This window comes from Lycorma delicatula, chromosome 8 (assembly GCF_047948215.1).
Source record: "Lycorma delicatula isolate Av1 chromosome 8, ASM4794821v1, whole genome shotgun sequence".
NCBI classification, from domain to species: Eukaryota; Metazoa; Arthropoda; class Insecta; order Hemiptera; family Fulgoridae; genus Lycorma; species Lycorma delicatula.
The window spans coordinates 98,489,636-98,514,815 of NC_134462.1; the positions used below are offsets into that span (position 1 = coordinate 98,489,636).

At 29.4% G+C, this 25,180-nt stretch overlaps 1 protein-coding gene across 1 annotated transcript in view; it reads right to left on the reverse strand.

The window, feature by feature from the left end:
* The window catches only part of LOC142329317 (uncharacterized), a 92,468-nt gene extending 71,385 nt beyond the window's left edge, over positions 1-21,083 (reverse strand). Inside the window, exons 1-9 of the mRNA XM_075373801.1 lie at positions 20,967-21,083; positions 18,801-18,842; positions 16,102-16,200; positions 13,931-14,011; positions 9,577-9,813; positions 6,266-6,439; positions 3,633-3,699; positions 2,287-2,597; positions 75-239 (exon numbers count right to left, since the gene is read on the reverse strand). Coding sequence (XP_075229916.1) covers positions 75-239; positions 2,287-2,597; positions 3,633-3,699; positions 6,266-6,439; positions 9,577-9,813; positions 13,931-14,011; positions 16,102-16,200; positions 18,801-18,842; positions 20,967-21,017 — 1,227 coding nt within the window. The 5' untranslated portion in view covers positions 21,018-21,083. The remainder of the gene's footprint in view (positions 1-74; positions 240-2,286; positions 2,598-3,632; positions 3,700-6,265; positions 6,440-9,576; positions 9,814-13,930; positions 14,012-16,101; positions 16,201-18,800; positions 18,843-20,966) is intronic.
* Between the last annotated feature and the right edge of the window lie 4,097 nt (positions 21,084-25,180).

Here is a 25,180-nt window from a genome sequence, read left to right on the forward strand (position 1 = left end):
AGAGTATGTTAATAATATTCAGGAACTGCTTCTTTTCTTAACATTCTACTTTCACAATAAAACATACTTATTACCTGTTGCTGCTGTCTGCTACCCTGGACTATAACCACACCACCTGATTTTTGTTGTGGTGGTGGAGGTGGAGGAGGCTGAGGAGGTTGTGGTGGAGGTGACCTCAAGATCAACTGCACTCCACTGCTTGTTTGTTGCTGTACGAGCACCGGCCCACTAGGCATTACCTAAAAAAAAAGTCAGTTTTTACAGCAAATCTCATTTATGTAACTTTTCAAAGAACTAGTTGAAATTTTTTTTTAATGAATTAGTCTAACTACATGCAGAATTATATGAAATTCTAACTGTTATTAAATAAAATAACAAATGTCACTTAAACTACTTTCAGTAAGTTAAACTTCATTATTTTAACAGAGATTAAATTTATAATATTTTATACATAGGAATGCTTACAAGAATATGTTATCATTTATAATAACCAAAATAAGATCAAATATTGCATTGAATAAAAATGCAATCCAGAAAAATATAATTGCAAAGGTGTACTTTTATACAACAAGGATACTGAATATCCTCTTATAATATACTATTATGACATACTGTTAGTTTAAAACAACAAACAGTTTAAATTTTCATTAATATAAAAAAAAAAAATAATGTAACTACAGTAAATAATTTCAGTTAAATGAAATAAAATAAAATTTACTAGTAACAAGTAGAGTACTGAAAAAATGATCAAAGTTAAACATCCTCAATGTAATGGTTCATCCTTTTTTAAATAATTAACAGAAAATGAGTGAAATGACATAAAACTTCACGCCATAATTTTGTAAAAAAAATAAAATAAATTAAAATTCTGACAAGCTTTTAAACTTTAAAAGTTTCTTAATTTTGACCATATAAAGGATATGAGAAGTCCACATGTTACTGCAGCATTAAGTGCTTCAAGCTGGAATGGCTTGAGGTATGTAAAATGAAGACTTTCTCATAATGATCATTTCACTGATAATTTCAACAGAAACACAGACGTTATTATCAAAAATGGTTCAACACTAATGATTGTCCTTATGACAAAATAAGTATAATCAAAATAATTCACATTCTCTTCAAAGGTCAGTCAGTATAGTCCAAGTTTGTTGGGGAGTTGATAACTTGTACATCGTTTTGGGAATCCTACTATCCTACATGTTTCTCATTGATCAGGGATTGAAATGGAAGCATGCCTGTTGAAAATTACTGGAATTGTAAATATTGATAGTGTTTGATTTCAGGGGGGGGGGGGGAGAAACGCCTGCGCGTTATCACCCAAAATTTTCTTTTATAAAAAAATAAAAGAAATTAAAGCTAATCTAAAAGATGAATAAAACTTACAACTAATATCACAGATAAAATCTAAAATGAAACCAAAAGTGAATAGAATTTAACAGTGTTTGAAGTGCACTTAATAAATCACGGGGCAGAAAAATATGACAGCATTATCCATCATTGAAACAATGAATACAGAACTCAAAGAGAAAACTTCTTCATTCCTGTCTGTTTTTAGTCGATTGAAAACATAAATACAGCATGTCAAATGTATGGATAAGTTTAATATTTAAGTTAATAATTTTTATTTATATTAGATATGTGGTTATGTATAGAATCTTTTATAAAATGTTATACTATGTATAAAATCTGAATGCTGTTGTTAATATCTTTATATTTATAAGTAAATCCAATTTTTGTAAGATTTAAAAGTAGTTGTTATTATGTATAATGCTTTTATATGTCCTTTGTATATGTAGCTGAATACATTACTGGTCTCCCCATTGAAATTTTAATTATAGTGACAGTTTAATATGTTAATATATCACTAATACACTTGTGATGTAAACCATCAGTAAAATAAACTTCATCGGCAATGTTACCAATTATATCGAGTTGAATTAAAGCTCCAAAACAATCTTCCAGAAGCACATTTTGATATAACTATTATGATATTTTTTATGTGCATTTTTTATCTTTAACCACATTTTAAAATATAAAATAGTGAAACTTTAAAACAGTAATGAAAAATAATTACAGGATTACCAACTTAAATAATTTCTCTTAACAGTTAATTTATTTTTCTGTTTAAATCAGTAATATACTCATAACACTGGTTTTATTAATTGTCGGCAGTAAAATCTTTTATTAATTGATACTCTAACTGTGTTCAACATAAAAAATTTCTTAAAAGATATATCTGATATCACTAGATATATATTTTAGCACAATATCTTCAAAAACAAATACCTGATTGAAAACAAGAGCAGATGCTTGCTGTTGGGGTTGTTGTTGCTGTGGTTGTTGCTGCGGCTGTGACATCACTGAAACTTGTGATCCAGATGCAGTGGTGATATGTGTGGGCGTTGCGGCGACTACATGAGTGCCACAGACTTTGTTTACTGAAGATGAAGAAGACAATGATGATACTGATGATGAAGATGAAGATGATGATGGTGATGATGAAGTAGAAGTGTTAGCTGGAGGTTTTGGTAATATTTGTGGAGGCTGTTTGGGTTTAACAGTTGCATGATTGAGTGGTATTGTAGCATTATTTGTTACTGAAACAGACAAAATAAAATAATAAGGAGTTTTCCACATTTCAAAAACTATTTTAAATTTCTATAATACCGTATTTCATCATGTTTTTAGTCTAACCTTGATTTTATATTTGATCTAACACATCATAATAAGTATTAACATTTTTGTAATCTAATTTCCTCTTATTTAAAAAGTTTTTAAGCTCACTCTTAACTTAAGAGGTTCTTTTCTTTCAGTACAACTGGTTCTCTATTAAATTGTAACTGGTCTACTGAGTACTATTATCACAAGATACCTGCTACTTTAAAAAATAAAGTCTGATTTAAAACAATCTAACTCATTAAAATAAAATTTGTTTTCTCTGTAAAGATTTGATACGTGGCTTGAAAAAATCTTTTTCTTTTTTGAATCTATCTAGGAAATATGCTTTATAAAAAAATATTTGGGGACTTCAAAAATTTGGTAAAGGAAAATGAGCCTCAATTTTTCATCTATTTAACAAGCGTATGGTTTTTAGCTCCCATATGTGTAATTTTCAACATAAAAAGTTGTTCTTTAGATGAGGATTTCTATAATATCAACAACTTTTAGCCTTCTATCAGAAAAAAAGTTGAAGCTATTTTAAAGAAAATTGTTAACCAAAAATTACAAAAATATTCTGATCGTCATCCTTAAAAAAAGCATGGAAATGATACACACTCCATATAAAATTTGTAGAAGAGACAAATGGGTGCATAAATTCAATTTAAACTATTCAATTATTATAATATAATTCTTAGATACCAAAACGTTTTTTTTAATTTATCACGAAAATATAGACCAGTAACTCAAATCGTATGTTAAAATATCACACATCTAACAGAATCAGTATTTTCAAATGCAGAAACCAGAATCTAAGAGAATCTGTTCAGCTACTGTATACAAAACATATTAAATGATGATTTAACTGAAACATGTTGTATGTATATAAATAACATTATACAAAAATTTAAACATGTACTAAGATGTATTTTAAATATACAATATACTTAAATATATTTAAACATATTGCAGACCTGTATTTCTAGTAGCTTGCTGATGATGAAAAATTTGTAAAACTTGATGACCCGTACCTCCCATTACCTGAATAAAAAAAAAAAAAAAACAACTTAATATTGATTTAAAGACTGTCTATAAAGTAAAAATTAAATTTACTATAAATTGAAAAAACCTTTAACCAACTGCTGTAAAAGTCTAGTAATTGTCCTTAATCTTCATATATCTTTTTTTTATATACACAAACTTAGGGAAAAAATTGTTAAGCAATAATACAATATCATAATTCATATTTAAGAGGTATAGGTAAAGGGCGGGAGGGAAGAGAGAGAGACTTATGCAACTATTTCATCTTGCATCACCTTTTTGTGAACAAATAATAAGGGTTTCTATTGTCAAATATTTTTTCATTATTAATTTTTCACTCAATATTAAAAAAATTTCAAGTAGAATTCTTGGACAAGAACATACAAAAATCAACCATAAGTTTAATTCTGTTTGTAACAGAAATGTAACCTGTAGTACAGTCAATAAGAAATTCATCAAAATCTAAAATTAAGTTTATTAAAAACACCCAATAAATTTCAGTGGAATTTCACACCTAAATTGAATATTCAACGGCACTTTTCAAGCAACTTAGCCTAAAAATTACATATTTCATGTGTCACATGAGTTATCCCAATGGATCAGGCTCTAAGCTCTACCAATTTCAAGATTTCATCAACTGATTTATTTGTTGTAAGTGCAATTACTCATTACATATAACATTTAACTCGAATGAAGCGCACTTACAAAAAAAAAAAAAAATGGAAATGGCTATATTGACAGAATAACTATAAGAACACTTGTTTTTTCCTAAATTTCATTCTGTAGCTACATAAAAGTATTTTTATTCAGAAACAATTCCTACCCTATTTAGTAACTGAAAGTGGCCATAATTTATTTGAAACAAATAATACCAAAATGTTTCACAGTCAGAGGTAGTGCAAGCCTTCACAACTTACAATGGTAGAAATGGTATAGAGATTGCTCTTCAGCAAGTTACACTGTACACATGTACAAAAGCAGAAAACTTTTATCGTGGCGTTAGCGCTTATATCAATACCCTAGAAGAACAAATCATCTAGTGACTTGAGAAGAATTTTTAAGCCTTTAGATAGCTGCATAATGAATAAAATTAGAATATTTTGACAGGTTTATTTTTTCTAAAAACTATTAAAACCACCATAGTTTAAAGTGTAGACTATCACACAATACTGTACTTGTACTGTAACAGAGATAAACAGGTTGTGGTTAAATTGGAAATGTTTTTAGAATATAACAGCAGTGGTTCGTATCTATGTGCATTAAGTGCAAACAAGTCAATGTGACTGTTGCAAACAAGTCAATATGAGGCATAAGTCACTGGAGAAAATGTCACAGTCATCTTTAAAAATAACAAGCATATGATACTATGCTTACTAGGAAAATGAGGAATGAAATCTTTTTGTTACTTCTTAACCTAGCTGAATATAGGGTCGCATAACAGCATTCCAAGCCTAATAAAAAGCAGGTATTTAGCCTTAAAGTCAAAAGTTATCTTCACTCTGTTTACTACACGGAACAGTTCTCTTACTAAAGTAGGAGAAAGCGATTCTTGGCAAGCGCTTCTTGTATTTCATGCATTTTATCTTGTAAAACCATAAGAGACTTGAAACAAGATACTACGAAACTAGTACAGATAGTGGAAAGCAACAACTTAATGAACCCTTTCGTTATGAAACAGTGTATTATACACCACTTCGATTCTGTAGGGAATTAAAAATTGAGTTCATAAATGTTGTTCAAGGTAAACTTATGATTAACAAGAAGTCACTCAGGAAAAGTCACATGCCTAACTGCATAATTGTGCAATGAAGAATTAAGAAAACAGTAAGGTCTACAATAGACTTAATATTTTTAAAATATTTTTACCTTGACATTTTTAAAAGTATTCTACATCATTGATATTTAGAATTCAATTAAACAATTAAATTACACAATATATATTGCCCTCAACTACCGATTTTAACAGGAGGAACCTTTCTAAAGAAGAAAGATATTAAATGTAACACTAACATTTTACTCTTTAATTTTTTATTTTAATGGCCATACCTAAACCATGAAGAAAAATAAATCACTCATTTGCTCTTACCCCACAACATTTGTATTATATTACCTGTAAAACTGTTGTTTTTCATAATTATATTAAAAAAAATTTCCTATTCAATAATAAACAATAAATTACTGTTAACATAAATAAAATTTCTAAAACTTTAAATGTATTGGCACATAAATCATTTATTAACTTCTTTAAATGAAGCTTAGGTAAATTCATTTGTTTTATTTACATTATAATAATAAATGAAAAGAATCCTCATATTAGATCAAATTAGTATCTTCTCAAATTTCCCCATATACTTAAAAAATGAGACATTTAAAAAAAATTATGTGCGTTTTCACACAGTCTTATCTTACTTTTGCACATATTTTTTTTTAATTTTCTTAGGAAAAGTTTTACATTATAGCAAGATCCATATCCTAATGTGTTGCAGGTTATCACAGATTATCTTTTCAAGTGAACACCTCCTTTATCCATTTCATTTTCCTTAAATTATATAACATACTTTATTACCTGATGGATATGTGACTGTGGTGTAATGACTCTTTGCTGTTGTGGTGATGATGTAAGTGAACGCGATGAGAACGGTGAACTGGGAGACGCAGAGACACATTTTGTCCCATCGATGTTGCGTAATGCATTGTTCGCATTACCCCCTGTTGCGTTTGTTGATCCACCGACTTGCAGCTAAAAATAAAAAAGTCAAACTCATCATTTTTGTAGTTTCATATAGGATCAATAAGTTTAACATAAATGAATCAAACAGTAAAACATGTCTTTCAGTGGTAAAATAAATTAATTTTTTTCCAAAAACTCCTACCTGAAATTAAAAACTGTCAAATGCTCAAGAATTATAAAACCATAGGAATTTTCAATACATATTTAGTTTCTTAGGAACTGTTTGTTTTAACTATGATTCACCAATCTAATAAAATCAGGCCATGAAAAGAATTAACAATTTTATTTAGAAATTATTTAAATTAGTAAAAATTTTTATTTAGAGATTCAGGAACCTTTCTTCATTGTTAATCTTATAATTTCCTTAAGGAAAATTGACAAGCTACTTCTCACAGTTGAGTTTGACAGTCATTTGTCAGTGCTTCAATCAAAGACAAGATCTACTTGAAAGTTCTCTATGCAGAAACAAATGTTTTTGATGTCCTGGAGATGAGCATTAAAAGTTCCATACTTTTCACTGACGCTTCAAAAAAGTTACAAAAATAAATAATTTGATTCTGTACATTGGCATTTAATAACTTTCCTACAGTGACAGAATTATGTTTAGATTTTAAGAAGAGTGAATTACTTTTTTATTACTTATCATTAACATGGAAAAGGTTTAGTTCTAGAAACAGTAATGTACAATAATAATTGTTTTATTTTCTTATTGTACAATACTTATCATTCTTGAATGTAAAGAAGTATTATTATTCATTACCTACTTCCATCAAAACTTATAGAAACAAAATCACCATTTATCTAAATGGAAATTTTATTTTTAATTTTTACTTTGTAACCGTTTGTGAATTTTATCTGAAAATTTTAAAAATCTACTACATATGTTTTCAGACATCTTTGCGATCATTCTCAGTGACTGGTACTGATACTGTTCTCATACTATTACTGGTAGTTTTTTTTTTGTTAAGCAGATACAGTTAAGAATGCAGTTTGAACTATTATCTATTAATTTAGATATTCTTGTGATATGTATTCACAAGATACGTTCTTGTGTATTTGAATACAATTTATAATATGAGACCATTTGATTTATAAATAAGACCATTTGAAAATTTACAAGCCATGATCCGTTTTTATGTATAAGAACATCAAAGTTGTCATTGTTGGTGAATTTATAATTTGTTATTTTTAATTCTAGTTTCATTACACAGTTTCATATGGTGCGTTATAAGATTTTAAATTTCAAATTTGTATCACAACTGAATGGGCATGGACAAGCATATAGGAAATTTTACTTTTAAAAAATGTGGGGGGCGTTTAACAAAGATATTGTTTGTAAATTAACAAACTTCTAGTACAATAATTAAAGAGAAAAATTACATTTTAACTGATTTTATTTCTGATTTTTAAATAAGTATTTAATTTTTTATTTATCCATTTTTAAAATTTCAAAATTAGGTTTTCTTAATAAATTTTATGAATTTGAATTATAGTTTAAAGTACTGAATATTAAAAGAATTTTTAACATGCGTATTACATGGAACTGGCAAGGGCTGGCTAATAAATTAGAAACTTATCAAGGAAGATTGTTCATTAAACCTTCTATTGATTTAATTAATCATTAATGTTTCTTTCCTTAGTGTATGACTGGCCAAAGAGATTATTATGACCCAATTAATGATCTCAACGAGAATACAAGTAGAGGAATAAAAATAAAAATGAAATTATTGACTTACAACATCGCATTTCTTGTGTAAAGATAGTTTACAATGTAAAGAATGACAAATGATTTCAAGGGGAATGATAAAAAGCCATTTATTTAAAGGTAGATAAATCCATAATTTTTATTTTTAGAAATTTAGTAGAACAGCAACGGAGGTCATTTAATGATAAACAGATACATGTTGGGAAATGTACCAATTTCTTACATTAAAGTTAACTTCTATAATATAACTAAAGGGACAAATTAAGTTTATATTAAAACTTATAATAGTGAAATCTTTTAGACAAATACTTAGAATATTTAATGCAGCATCAAAGTTAATTATTACTATGATGCATAATTACTGAAAACGATAGTTTTTTTTTTTAAATTACCAGTTTTTTTAAGTATTTCATTTACCACAAAATATTCCTGATTGTAATTTACACCTTAAGACTGTTTCCTGCATTTTTAATACTGTTAAGTAATTTTTTATGCTATTAATATTAACTGAGTAATATAAAAATTAGAAATTAGTTATAAAAATATTATATTAACTGTATATAAGAAAAACGTTCATGGAATTTGAACCTTAATAGTGATTAAGTATAGAGTGATCAGTGATTACTGATCACTCAGTACACTCAGTACTACAGCTTATCAGTGATACTGAGTGATCAATAGTGATACTGGCTTATCGATACAAGACTTACTCAAGGTGATACTGGCTTATCAATTCATTTATTTAAATAAAAATAACTGTGCATTAACTATTAAATTATACAAATTACCTAAGATTTACGTACAGAAAATTCTAGGTAATTTCATTCTAGTACATCATTGCACTAATTTCATTAGTGCAGTTTGGCAAGGTGATTAAGCTCCAATGCAGTTAAAAGGTATTCAAATAAAGAAAACTGGACTGTTTAAGTTTATATTTTATATACGTGCTTGGAAATATCAATTCAGTTTGTTTTCAAAGTTCAATTATTTTTTTTTTTTTATTATATATATAACAGAAGAAATTTTCAATTTTTAAAAAACTACTTTTACCTTAGTTAAATAAGTTAAATGTAATACAAATAAAAACCTACTATTATAATTACTAGAATAATGTCCTGTAAAACAATCCAAAAGAGATTATAAATTAATAACTAAACTCTTCATCACTGAAAAATTCTGTTTCAGATTCATACATTCATATTTTCTAACAAAATATCTTAGGATAAAAGAGCAACTCTTTCTTAAAATTTTATTTCAGGTTGATATATTTTTTCAATTTCCTGTTAATCATAGTAACAGTAATTTTAAATATATATTATTTTTTTTATTTATAATAGAATTGTTTACATATATTTAATGCAATAAACAAGCAAATTAATAAATCATGAAAGTAAATTTATTCTAAATAAACAATGAAGCAAACTAAATAAACCAACATTACCTGCTGTATGCTAGTCTGTCCAACTTGTTGTATAACTTGCTGATGTATACTAGATTGTCTAACATGGTGCTGGATACTTGACTGTAATATACTAGTATGTCCAATGTGTTGTATAATAGGTGCTGGACTCGTATCGTTAGCTGATGAGCACTGGGTTGCAGCAGTGGCTGCCGCTTGGTATGTAAATCCTTGTGGCGATGCAAGAACCAGTTGCGGCCCCAAGCAGCCCGTTCCACCCTACACATTAAACAATAACAACAGTTTGGTAAGCATTCATCATGAATTAAATACTGATGTTGGTTAACTGTATTCAATCATCCAACTACTCTCATTTAGCAAATAGGTTGATTATTTATACTATAGCAGCTGAATACTGAGCACACAAATAAAATCGCTACAAGAAAAAATCTAACTTGTTCTATGTGTAATCACTTTTCCACCTGATAATAAACAGCCACCCAACAAAGAATAAAAATCTATTACGATAATTAAAACAAAACAATGAAAACCTTTATTCAGATAAAACCAAAACCAACAATTAAGATGCTAGTCATAAAATACTATATAGCAAGCTGGTCAATAGCTGAATGGGAGTTCCAAAACAAAAAATAGAATACACAAAATAAATTTGAACAAAAAAAAAAAAAAACAATAAAATATTTACAATTTGAAATTATTATTTAGAATGGAATATTCAGTAGCAGTAACAAAATTATAGAAAAACAGTTACTAGTAGTACACAAATACTACAACTGCAGAATAGAAATAGATTTATCACAATATATTTCCTGATAAAACTTAAACTGTAAATCAAAAAACCGGCAGAAGGGTAAATGCATACCAAATCCCATAATACATTATTAAAATGAAGCTGGTAAAATTCATTTATTTATTTTCACAGAATCTAAACACATATAGAAAGTTGAAAACAAAGTTAGTTTTTTGTGACTTATTTTTTTCAGTTATTTTAGACTGAAAACAGCCAATGTTACAGAAACTGCAATATTTAGAGGCTTCTGAAAAATTGTAAGATTCGAGTCCCCGGTCTAACGAAGTAATCTCATAGGAAGCATCTACCCCCAAAAAAACCATGAAAGCAAGCCTGTATTTTTTCTCCAAAAATATTTAGTTTTAAAGCTGAGATTTTGTGTTCTTATAGTGTAGATAGCAATCAGTTCTTTTTAGATATTCTTTCAGTACAGGTCAAAAGATCCTCTAGTTTGTTTAAAACAGATATCTTTAAAAATATATATATATTAAGTTTCCACATAACTCAAAAAAGTGTAAAATTGGCTGATGCACCTATTCAAAATGGCCACTCAAAAAATATCAAATATCCTAAAAATAAAAAAAATAACCCGTTTTCAACTCTTTAATGGGCTTCAAATCCCAGCCAGGCACGGCATTTTTCATATGCTATGTTTCCATATCCCATGCTTCAAGCTTATGTGGCAATATCATCAAACAAAACAAAAAAAAAAATATGACTAAAAAATGTTAAATATGAAAGAAAACATGAATTATATTCCTTATAAATAAATAAGGATTGAATAAAAATATTGTTGATAAAATAAATCAATATTCACAGATTAAATGCCAGTTCTTGAAATGCTAGATCTTGTATTGAACCCATCAGGTTGATCTAGAGGTTAAACTGGTCATCGTAAATCAGCTGATTTCGAAGTTGAGAGTTCTGAGGTTCAAATCCTACAAAAGGCATTATTTTTATACGGATTTGAATACTAGATCATGGACACTGGTGTTCTTTGGTGGTTGGGTTTCAATTAACCAAACATTTCAGGAATGGTCGACTTGAGATTGTATAAGACGAAACTTCATTTACATTCATACATATCATCCTCTGAAGTAATACCTTACGGTGGTTCTAGAGACTAAATAGAAAAAAAAGGAAAAGATCTTGTATTGAGGACATGTAATAACTACTAATTCTAATAATTAGGCGTTTCTCAAGGAAGGAATTAGTACTGACTTAAGATCTGCTGAAATCACAAATACAACGAATAATTATTTTTTTCATTTACAGAATGAATATTGGCAATACTTGCGTAACGTGCCATTCTCAGGTTTTCCACTAAGTACACACAATACTGAATAATTATCATCCAATTAATGAAGCAGAAGGCACGTTTATTAAAACTGCTTACTTGCCAAACATCTACAAGTTTGCAGAAAATTTATGTTTACTCAAATATTTTTTTTGCAGTATAGAGCTAAATGGACATTTATCTTCATTTTCTATTGTAAGAACAATTTTAATTGTAATTATGCTTATTGTTGTTAATGACCAATTATTTTTTTGTTGTTGATTATTTACTTTTCTATAACTAAATTATTGTGAAGGGTATCAGATGGGGAAAACCTATATAATATGGCTGTGATGAATTCTGTACGATCTAATTTACTCAGGTAGAAATAAGTTTTTAACACTTCAATGTAATAATTACTTTACACAACGTACACAATAATGCTGGTAGTTACTTTTGCTGGAAATGTATTTTCTTGTGCTGAAGTGTTCTTTGATAAAAATCATTATCGGTTAACAAGGTAATGTCATAAGTAAAAAAACCTTATACCAAATGATACACTACTGGATAATAAAAACGAAGTGCAAGTAAAATATTTCACTTAAATAAAACAAGTAAATTATTAAACAAATTAATAAACAATCAAATTGTATATAACATCAAGTAACAAAATACAAAGGGTAAATCAAATATAAATGGGATTTTAATTTTTTTTTAAATATATTTATTGGAAAATAAAAAACAAATATAATTTATTTTTCTACATAGTTTCTTGTATTAGAAATACATTTTCCCACCGAGAAGGAAGATTTTTTATAGCAGAATCACAGAATGAAGCTGTGCATGTAGCAGCATCATAGAATGTGAAGCCAATTGCACATGAATCCCTCCACACCCTTGTCATCTTCAAATCATTGCGCTCTTAGAGCGTCTTTAAGTGGCCCAAACAAATGAAAATTGCAGGGTGATAAGGTCCGGACTGTAGGGCGGATGATCAAGTTGAATCCAGTGCATTTATTCTAGTTTTGAGACTGTTACAACCGCAGTATGGGACCTGGCATTGTTGGTATGGACCTGGGTCTTGGCTTTCACTAGGGCTGCCTCCCCTTTCCACCACCAATCCATACTGGCTTGTTTTGACTGAGGAGTGTAGTGGTGGACCCACGTTTCATTACAGGTGACGATCTGACTCAAAAATGCATCACCTTCTTTTGCACTTTGCTGTAAGCCTCTGACAGACCTCCAAATGTCTCAACTTCTGCAGTCAAAAGGCGAGAGACTCATCTGGCACACACTTTATGGAATTGTAGGTCATTTGCATGTTGCAATTGCATTTGCAATTGTAGCATGCGAATGTTTTTGTCTGCAATGTTGGTCCGAGGATGGCGATCGTGTTCCTGATTTTCAATTTGTTCTCGTCCTTCCTTGAACTCTTTATGGCCGGCAAACACACAAGTCCTTGACAATGTTTGATCCCTGAACTGTGCAATCTACAGAAAATTTCAATTGCTTGAACTCCTTCATGAATACGAAATTTTATAATTATGCATTGCGCAGAGGAGGGGTGCACTTGTTGCTCCACCATCGTGAGCGTTACTGATGAATTGGTTGGGAGTATGGAATGGTCAGCTCTCCCCACTCCTAATGATCCCACCCAAGCATACTAGAAGCGCGGGCACAGTCCTACCGACCATAGACACTCAGGAACAAAAATCTCATTTATATTTGATTTAACCTTGTAAAATAACATCATCATTTATACAAAAAAAGCTTCTCAAAAGTAATCTATATTTATCTCAAAATCAGAAAACAAAAGTTACATCTATTGATAGATTCAAGCTTTGGTGCCAGAAACATATACAGAAATGTATATTCTGTTAAAAACAAAAAAGTATAATGAACATAGTTTTAACAACTGAACAACACACAGATGTGTCAAACAAAAGAAAAAACAGTACTTTTTTTTAGATTGGATGGTAACTCTTGAGAAACAAACTCTTCTTTTTATAACATATGATATATTTTATAAACAATTTAAAAACAGTGCAGACCATAAGCAAAAAGGAAAATAAAAACTGTGTTATAAGTCAATAATTAAAACGTAGCAGTTTCATAATATCTGGAATATACTTCTAACATTAATTAACAAATAGCGGTGGAATATAACATTGGTTACAATGAAAGTAACATTCCCTATACAGAATTATTTATACATTATATTTCTAACACCTTCCTTTCTTGGTGCAATATACTATTCTGATTTTAAGAAATAAAGCTAATTAAAGAATTACCACCATTAAGACACTGACCGCGTGGTGTTGCTGAAGGGTGAATGTGAGGGCTGCTCCGGCCTGCTCTTGCTGGGCTTGTAACTGTTGCAATTGCTGCACCTGAAAAAATATATTAATTTAAAAAAAAAAAAATATGATATAACACACTAAGATATCACAAAAATAATAAAGCTGTAAATAAGCCATATCAAACCAAGTCAAGCCAGTTTATTTGGACTGAAAGTGCTTGCCTTGGCTGTCAAACTGAATTTCTTTACAATGTATCATTCGTTCCAATTAAAATATTAACTTCATAATTGCCTATATTTATAAAAATGATACAAACTAACCAGATCTAGTACATCAGAAAAACATAACGATCTGTCTTTTGTGTCAATCAATATACCAATTGTCAATCCTTCAACAATTAATTGTAAGATTATTGAAAATAATTAATCATTCAATTTTCTTTTTTAAATAATCACTAAAGATTAAAAAAAAATTGTTCGATTCATATGCACTGGGAGAAGTACTACTGTTTATCTAGATTATAAGATTATGACTGTATGCATTAATTTTTTAAATATAGATGATATAAAATTTTCATATGTTAACAAATCTCAGATTGACAGCCCAGGAGACTTCAACTTAGCTTGAACTAGCTTATACCATCAAAATTATTATTAGATTAATATATTACTACAATGTAAATCCTACTGATAAAACATAAAGCTATTATAACAAACAATTTGTAAGTATTAGTCAGAAAGCCTGTATCAGACTAAAAGTAATTCTAAATGTACAGTAATGCAACAATTCAATAGTACAATTGGTAAAGTGTTTTTTTTATGTTCCACCAGACTTATAGCTTCTCGATATAATAGCAACTAAACTACCTTTGAAGCTGCATACGTTCCAAACAAAAATGCACAAAATCCTTGAGATCGAAATTTGAAAAAAAGATTGATTAAGAAGTTAATGGGCCATTTACATTCATAATGGAGGAAGAATAGCATGTGTTTAAGTAACCAATTATCTAGTTCTAGCACAGTGCTTCAATACAAATAAATACCAAAGTACACCAGGGAAAACCTTTCAAGAAGGAAAGGATCAATAATTAATTCTATTACAGCAAAACGGAAAAGAGAAAAAGTGCTTATTTTTCTAGAGTAATTGAAAACTGCAGTGTGAAAAGGGAAAGTCAGGATATTATTAAAAAATGAAAATAAAAGAGCTCAAGACTGGTAATATTTAAGAAAGTTGGAAAAAAAAATTAACATTTAAGGGTATTCAAACGGATAATGATACATATAGCTGGAGCAGATTTGAGAAATAAAAAAAACTGTTTTTATCAAATTACTAAGAGAAAGCTGTGATATACCAGACAGAAGTTGTATCAAAAAACAAACAGGCTGCTGGTCAGAAGATATTAACAAGATTGAAAAAGATGATAAAAAAGAATAATACGCTTTACAAGCATAAAAAACAGTGATCGGAATATGAAAAATAAAAGGCCCAGAGAATCAAAGTGAGATTAATAAATTTTTGGGGAACAAAAGTAAGTCTACTTCATTCTCTCTTCTTCTCAACAAAAGAACGCAAGATGAATTATAAATAATGAAATAGAAAAAAAATAATGCTGTTTAATACTATCTACTTTACACAAAACAAAATGACCAAATTAATTAATATTACAAAATACATTAGTATTATCTCGTAATGTATAAGAAATATAATTCTTTGCATACACAATATTAACTAATGATAGATGATATGCTGAATTAATGTCTAATACAATATTATTTCAATGCTTTTTTTTCAAAACATATATTTTAAGTGGCAATGACCTATTTTACTATGGTATTAACCACTAAAAATGTTAATACCATGCAGCAATGTCCACAGTGTAACTTTGGTAATCTATGGGAATCAGTTTCACTGTATCCGGACATTGACATTTTACTTCACTTCAGATTCTTCATTTCCAGTAAGCTACTTTTTTCCTAAAACATTCCAGGTTTTACAGAAACATCAGGTCATAAGGAATGCAGTTTAATGCCTTAATTAAGATCCTCTGTTCCTCAGCTGATGTAAACTATAAAATAAAAAGCGATAGATATGTAACCATAGGTAGACCCTAAAGATCCCTAACTACTTGGTTTACCTAAAAAAAAGTAAAAGAAACAAGCAATAAATATACTGATGCTTACCTGATGAGCAGTCAGCAGAAGTGAGCTGCCGGGGCGGCCCTCCAATAAGCCCTGCGGTAGAGAGTCCACGATGCTATATACTACAGGATCAATATCAACCTGTAACAAAATAAGAAATAAATTTTAAAAAAAGTTGTAAAGGAACTAGTTTCTTTTCACACCTCTTTCACTTTTAAGTAAAATGTAAATAAAAAGAACTAAATTAAACATCCCTCAGGGATTCTCAATATCAAGGTATCAAAACCCAGGGAGCTACGCTTCCTTAAAAATATACAAAGGTTGCAACCAAATCCTCATGATACCTGCATTGCATATAAAATCACTATCACAGTTCACAACATGAACACAAACATAAGCAATACTTTTTTCTCATACACATATGGAAGATTTTCCTGGCTTCTTCCTAAAGAAAATATGTTTAAATATTCACAAATTACATAAATTAAGGGAGTCTACAAAAACTGGTGTAACTGTATAAGTGTCTGAATAAGAGTAGTGATTATGTATGGAAGTAATTTAGATATGTAAAAGTGGCCACTAAGTCTCTTTCCATGATATAACAGACTGGTGACACAGTTAAGTCAACAAATAATTATAAATGTTAATCAGCTGCTCTCATTTACTATTAAATTTCCAGTTTTGTTAGAAGTTGATGTTATTTTCACATGTTCAGTGAGAATTTTAATTTGTACAGTGACAGTTAAATTTGACAAATTGAGTATTCAACTGAACAAAGACTTGTTGCTAGCATTTGGATACATCAGTACATAAATGTAAAATAAAACAATGCAAACATAAAATGATTTTTTCCATGTTTTGTAAGGAAGCTCCATCAACAGTAACATTCCAAAAGTGGGAATAAAGCCTTTTCCATTGGATCAGTCCAATGTCCAGTTGAAACAATCTGGGATCTCCTTCCAGTTGATTAAATAGCTCACAACACATATTTTTTTAGAAATCTTGTTTACAACCTCCTAAGTCACCAAGAAAAGATCTTCAGAGCTAAATGTTCCTCATTCAACTCTTCAGAAAGTAATGAAAAATATCTTCGGTTAAAAACTTTAAGCCTCCTAGTATTAATGAGCTTTATGACAGACATGGTTTTAGGCAAAACCTTGCTACAAAGCTTTTCTTATAGCCACCTTTCTTTCTTTTGTTTAGCCTCCGGTAATTACCTTTCAGATAATACTTCTGAGGATGATATGTATGAGTGTAAATTAAGTGTAGTCTTGTACAGTTTCAGTTTGACCATTCCTGAGATGTATGGTTAACCTAACCACCAAAGAACACCGGTATCCACAATCTAGTATTCAAATCCGTGTAAAAATATCTGGCTTTACTAGGACTTGAACGCTGGAACTCTCGACTTCCAAATCAGCTGATTTGGGAAGACGCGTTCACCACTAGACCAACCCGGTGGGTTTAAACTTATGGCCACCTAGAAAGTCGAAACTTAACATGTACATATTCTGTTGAGGGGCACATGTCTTCTATTATGTTGTGGGGCATCGTCTTTTATTGTGGGGCACAAGAGAATCAAATCTTCCGTTTGGGATTAAGGAATGTTGATGAGCTGAAAAGTATAGTCAGAAGAAACTGGTTGTATAACTTTGATCTTTCAGCATGGAAAATAATGGAAAAGTACATACAGATATATTTAAAGTAAGTTTTATGAGTATATATGTACTTACATCCTTAAAAGTTAATTTAGGAACAGTCCTTTTATTCCAAATCTTTTTGCTTTTTGTTTTCTCCTATTTTGATCCAAATTAAAAATAATTACTTTATGATTAAATATGATGAAAGTCTGTATTGTGTTTACAGAATACATAATGGAATATTTCTTCTAGAAATGTTGACGACTGCTAATAGTATAAATGGATAACAAATAAAACTGAATGTAGGGAGTAATACTTATCTTCCTACAAAGAAAAACTAACAGAATGGAATATTAAATGTGTGTGATCATACCAGTGTCTTGTTCAAACACGGGTTGGTGATAAGTGTTCCAAAATATAAACTGTGAAAAAATAGATTATCTATAACAACCTGTGTGACTCTGAATGCAAATGATCAACAAAAATTGTAAAAGAAAATTACAAGAAATTCACTTCACTTACTTGAATAATTTAAATAAAATGTAATTAGACCCTTGAAATACAATGTTACAAGATGTTGAAAGCAGGATGATCAAATTTGAAACTGAGTTTTAAAAAAAAGAAGAAATTTAGTAGGGAAGAACAGAAATCTGGTGCAGAATCTTACAGAAGTGAACAAAGTTTTAGTTAATGTGGTAATAGGGAAGAGCGGATAAAAGATAAAACCTGTAGAGAAACATACACTAATATATACACAATAATTAAGGATGTAAGAAAGTCTTAATATACTGAGATTACAAGAAATAAATAGCAGTTTGTAGTTTTTTTGTACTTGAATGTCGATCAGCCATCAATTCCAAACAGATAGATCAATCTCAATAAGTGATACTGTTTAATAAGTAACTGCCTAAGTTTAAATTGATATGATTTTATATATTAAATGAGAAAACTAAGTAACAATAAAGATAGAACTTTCCTTTGAACCATGTGCTGTTAGCATCGATTATAGGGAAATTGTTCAAAATACAAACACAAACAGATACTAACCACTGCTTCCTGATTAATTATAATAATTTATTAAAATTCAGTTTGCATACTTACAGTCTCAGCAATGGATGTTCCTATAACCCATGCTGGACATAACTGTAAAACAAATAAAGAACAAGAGATTAGGATACCAGCAAACAAAAGTTATTCATTTTTTAAACCAAATTTATACACAATACTTTTGAGATAATATGCAAATATGGTGTTTAGAATTATCCACAATAATAAGTATCAAAATTAGTTTAAAATTATTTTTAACAATTATTTTACAAATATAATATAACGTGTTATAAATAAAAGTATCATTTGTATATGTTACATGGTAAAAGACAGCAGACAAAACAATTAAGTCACTTATCAGGGAAGTCTCTGAAGATCAATTAATCAATAAAGATGATATTTTTCACCTACATAATACCAAGATTAGCTTTACGCAAGATATAAACCGTCTGGGTTTATCTGCTTATTCATCCCCTTCTCAATTCAATATTAAAAAGACTATCAACAAAATTTCAAATTTCTTAACTTGATAGGAACACTGTGTAGTACTCTTTTCGTGGAAAACATCTGACTGAAAATTCATTTTAATTAGTAAAACCTTCTGCTAATCAATACACTTGAGCAAATTGTAAATAATTGACTACTACCTACTCATCTCATGCTTAAGTACAATATCCTATGGAGATTTAACTTCAACTGCCCATAAATCACCCTTAAACTTGCCCTAATAAAAATACAATAGTTTATGACAATTAAAGTGAAATGATATTTATTTTAGTAGATGGGCAATGGAATAATCTACCAATTCAAATGTCATATTAACTACTATCTAAATTATATGAATTATATGTCAAACTGTCCAATTATGCCAGACTCTTTTTTGATGGGAAATTAATTAACATTGATGTATATTTACCTGATGTATTAATAAGCACACAGTTCAAAATAACCAATGAAAACCCATGTACTTTTGCAAGAAACCAATTAAATACACTTCATTAATGAATCAAAACATATTTCATCATTATTTACCGATATGACACAATGAAAAAAAAAGATGGGGCAACATAAAAATTATCTTGCAATAATGAAAAATGCTTGTCTTGTGATAGTTTTTTTTTTAATTGCAAATATTTTTTAAGGTCATACTTATATTATTAATAATCATATATAGACTGATTAATTTCTACTAATAATTTCCACCAATTTAATTATTAACTAGAAAACAAAAGGTGTGAAAATGAGTTAAATATGTAGAAAAATAACAGCAAATAAAACATTAAACACAATGAGTATAAAATTTCTCTAGTTATAAAGGGATATTCAAAAGTGGAGTATGTTATTGCCATATTAAAAAAAACACTGATATAACATTTAAGTTCTATAAAAAATAAACAGCAGTGCTTTACTTATGGAATATTAAGTAAGCATATCCAATTCAATTTAACTATTCATGGACAACACAAATGTCCATCCATATCATCAAATTGTGCAGCAAAGAAACACTACCAAACATACAAGAAAAATGATTATGGCCAGTAAGGAGTCGTGCAAACAAATGACACTCTTTAATGAAATAGCTTCTAATTACAAAAGGTTATGTTTTCAGGCATTTACATTTCATAATTAATCAATATTACTACTCTATAAAAGGTTACTTGAAACTCATTTATTTAAGTAAAAGAAAAATTAGTGACAAAAACATAAAGAACAAAAAAACATTAGCATTGTTGTTCCAACCAAAATTACAGCTTCAATTTTATGTCTATAATTTAAATACTACTGACTTTAATAAAGTATACTTAAGTAATATAGTCTTGTACTATTTTCAATATTTACAGGTTGGTCAAAAGAGGCCAAGCGGTGTTAACATTGTATTTCATGCAATTTAAAATAGTTAATATAATAAAACTTTTATCACGATATATTTTAATAATCAAAAGAAAGAATAAAATTAAGTTTTTTATATAATTCAAACAAAGATTTAGTTTTGAACATTGTACCACAGTTTACCTGTTGTACAATAACTTATAAGATTAGAAAATTTAAACTCACAGAGGCACAATTCTACATAGATTGTAAAGTAGTGTTGCCATAGTTTATAGGAGAGGGCAGTGTACCACAACAGATGTCATAAAAGCAAAAAATACCTATGTTCAGCAATCTATCCCTATCCTGCTAATCAACTAAACTTTCTTAACTTTGACAATTTATACATACATACATAAATATCTTGGAAGGATTTATGAAAATGAAGGTTTCTAAATTCATGTGGTATAGCTTGAAGTGTGTTGAATAATGAAGCTAATACATCTTGCCTCGCACATCCCCTTAATTAATCTGTAAAGCAAACAGAACTTTCCTTACAACAATACTGCTATTTATATGAAACACCGAAGTAAACTGTCGTTACATTAAAACAAAATAATAATAATTGGAGAGTGCTTACTGACAAAAAGTTATAATTACATAATACTCATGTCAATTTATCATATTTAAAAACATTTGTTTAGGTAATAAAAGCGTACAACTATGAAATTATGACAATATAAATCATTAAACCATTTAAATAAGATCAGGAAAGTAACATTAAAATAATAAACAGAATCTGTTAAGATAAATAAACAAAAGACTTATTAATTACAGTTTTCCAGGTTAGATACGAGTACACATTTTAATAATAATGAAGATTAAATATCAGAACATCTTCAACTCCTATAACTGAAAAAATACTGCAACTTCAGAAAATTTTAAATGGCATTTCACTGAAGCTCCTTTGTAAATAATTAGTTCAGAATAAATAGAAACAAAAAAATATTTTTGTTTAAATGATGCATGTGCAAAGCAACAATCCATTTAATAACCACTAATATTTAAATTTCACAAAATAGTCTACTAAAAATCGAAATGAAAATATCAATTACAAAATTATCCATGGAAAAAATAACAAAAATCTAAAATTAAAAATAAACATAAGTGATTAACAAACACATAGGACGTGTTTACAGTACATAAATTGTAAACAAACGTTGACACAATTTAAAACTGGAAATTACAAACTAAAATAACGAACACATAAATAAATTTTAAAAAATTAACAGATTTCAACGAAACACAAAATCGAAATTACTTTGATGAGAACGTTAATCCGTAGTCTAGGCTAAACGTGTGACTAGTAACTTGGTTAAGAATGTAAACATAACTTTTAAATTCAAAATTATATACTGATACTCACTTATAACTCGTAAATAAAATCACATTATTTAACATACAATTGTATAGTAATACTTCACACCACTCTTTACTCAAATTATGCATAATATGCAATAAAATAAGATTGTATATATTACTGTATTTTGTTTAGACGGTTTATCCGCCTGAACTTTTATTTGAATAGGAATAACACTACACGCACATACATACATTTGTTTACTCGTTCTCTTAAAATTTTTATGTGTAATAAATAAAATAATTAGTGTGCAAATAAAATATAATTAAAAATTTAACAAAGCGTCTTGAAAAAAGAATGTTAATTCACTGCAGCTCACATAGTTATTACGGCAAACGGCCATTTTCATTAACCCATTCAATGTTGCCATAATTGCAAAAGTTAATAATACCTGCCCCATCAAGGTGACCAACATAAATAGAATTTTATTTATATAAATGCTATATGCTTATCAAGATTTTTATCCCCTTTTTTCCCAACAAACAAAACAGGTGAGAGTATTTAAAAATCATTAAAATAAGACCAAAGTAAATACTTGAATTAACAGGCTAATCGACGATTACAGATTTCCCTGATTTTCGAATCATTAAAATAAAAGTAATCGCACAAGCTCCTCAATGTTGTGAAAGGGAAATTAATATAACCTGTAAACATGTTCATGGGATAGCTTCCTTATTAGTAACTATTACTTATTAGTGTCTACAATTTAACACATCCACACAAAACAAATTATTTTTATCAGTTAATTGCTAATATCAAATTTTAATTTAAACGTTAAATTATGTGCTTAAAAGTAAAATGAATGCCGTATTTGATAGACTTTAATTAGGTCCGCGGATAATGGTAGCAAGCTTTCAGAGCATAACTTCAAAGCTATCAGAACTAGGTAAAAAACCCTATATCCTAAATAAATAAAGTACTTATTTTAACATGGAATTAAATGTCTTTAAATTTGGGTTAAGACCAGATTTAATCATAGCAACAGAGGGTATCTGCAACAAACAGGTCAATGTGTGGTAAAGGGCCCTTTTTATTTCTACGAGAGAAAACGCTTTCAATGGATGGCTAAATTTGTACTCAAGCAAATCCCCCTTCCCATTCATGAAAGTGCAGCGTGAAGCCCGATCCAATGGCTGGTTTTCGTGTGAAGGGGTGGGAGGGGTAGTAAAATGATGTAGAGGGGAAGCTTCAGGAGAGGGGATTCAGGAAGTAAAGGGAGGGGGATGCCCTACAATAATCAAGCCAGGACTGATTCAGCACGTGAAGCAGATTCAGTGAACTCGGTGTGGTGGTTAGTGCTGTGATGTTTTAAGGTAGTTTTAAATACTGTTTCATGACTTGTGATGAGTAATGTGTTAACCTACGTCGTTTCACTAAGTAGTGCATCTAAGCCCATGTATACCAATGTTGTGAAGAACAAGAGTGTAGTTACGTAAATTGATATTGTAACAATGTTTATAACTAATATTTGCATTTATTAACATCTACGTTTACTGTCTGTGTCGGGACTGTTGACAGAGCTAACATGCAGTAGGTTTTGTCTGTGAAAATGGTGTGTACAAAATGCGTAATCTGAAAACACTTACCAAAGGTGTAACGTGCCTGTGTCCTACGGGGTTCACGCGAGTCGAAACAAGCATTCCACAGTCCCTATTGGACGTGACGTCACTAAATAGGGAAAGCAATGACTTCGATCGGGTTTCTTGTTTGGGGGGAGGACAACTTACATCAAAACATTGTTTTTATTAAATCATTATGCAGCGTTTGTTTTTCATTACATTTATCGCTTGAAGAAGGCCATCATTTCATTTTGAAAAAAAATGTTTGTTCGCAAAGGAATTATTGTGTTTAGGAAGTTTTACACCTAATTGTGCGTTAAAATTTTGTTTTTGTTTGGGTTACGGATATTAAACAGTGTCTATCGTAAAATAACTACCAATGTGAAAGTGAAAGCTCAACTACTGCTTAGTGAAAGAATTTTATTAAGTATTTTGTAGAAGGGAATATAAAGAAAGCACAATCCAGTTTTGGTGGGGATATGTACTACGTGTCATTCGACCAATAGCATGCGAGTGTGTTGTATGACGGGGGAGGCGTGGTTTGTTTTTGATTACATACCCGACATCGTTAAAAACTGACACCCTGGGCAGGCCGGCTCTACGCTCCGTAATTTTTTTTATGTATTAGTCTACTATGTGCGTTCAGTGGTCGCATGTTAGTTTATTATATTAGTATGTGGCATAACTCATACATCCCTGAAATGTCTTAGTTGTATTTATTGATCACTCGTAGTTGTACAAGAATTTTCTTTTAAAACGTGTACGTCAACTTTTATTAGATATAAATGCCATATTTGCACTATCTTAGAATTAGTCAGTTCGTTTCAGTTACTTGTTTTTTCTGCTGTTCACTTTGAAACCATCGCCTTATTTTTTTATGTATATGGTATAAGTGCATTTCGGTGCATGCAAATTTCTTGGGGCACGTACGTAAAGGGTTCTTACACTTAACATTTTGAAATCCAGTAGAATGTAATTTTAGACATTACATTAATATTATTTACATTGTGATATCTTATTTTACACAGAATTAGTTAAGTGCTTGTTTTATTATTTACTTTAGACATACATTTTCTTTTGTCTCATCGTTATTCCTATTTGCAGCCTTACCCGTAGATTGATTCTACACTTATTTTAGGGTATGTTTAAATTTTGATCTAACATCATTTGTTTTATTTACCATATCATTTAATAGTTTTTTACCATATTGGCGTGCATATTTCTTTAGGTTTTATCCAAAAATATTCCTTCGATTTATGGCTCCGAAATACTTTTTTAATTTCTATTTACCTTCTCTTATTGCTTTCAATATTCTATACGGGCCATTTTTTAAATGGCATTATTTGTTTTGGAGCAGTCAAGTCACATTATTGTTGGGGCATTGTGAATATTATGTTGATGTAATAGTTTTTTCTTTCAATTTAAGGTTATTTCTTTTTGAACAAAGACTGCATGAATTCTACAGTTTGCAGTATGCAGCTTTAAACTGAGGTACAATGAACTAATAAATCAAAAAACCTTTCCAGTATAGTCAGATTTGATCTATTATTTCATTGAAACAAATGAAAAACAGCAAAATTAACAACTAAATTTCTACTAGTATGGAAAAAATGACCAAATCCATTAGCCTAAAGTTTAGTGGAAAG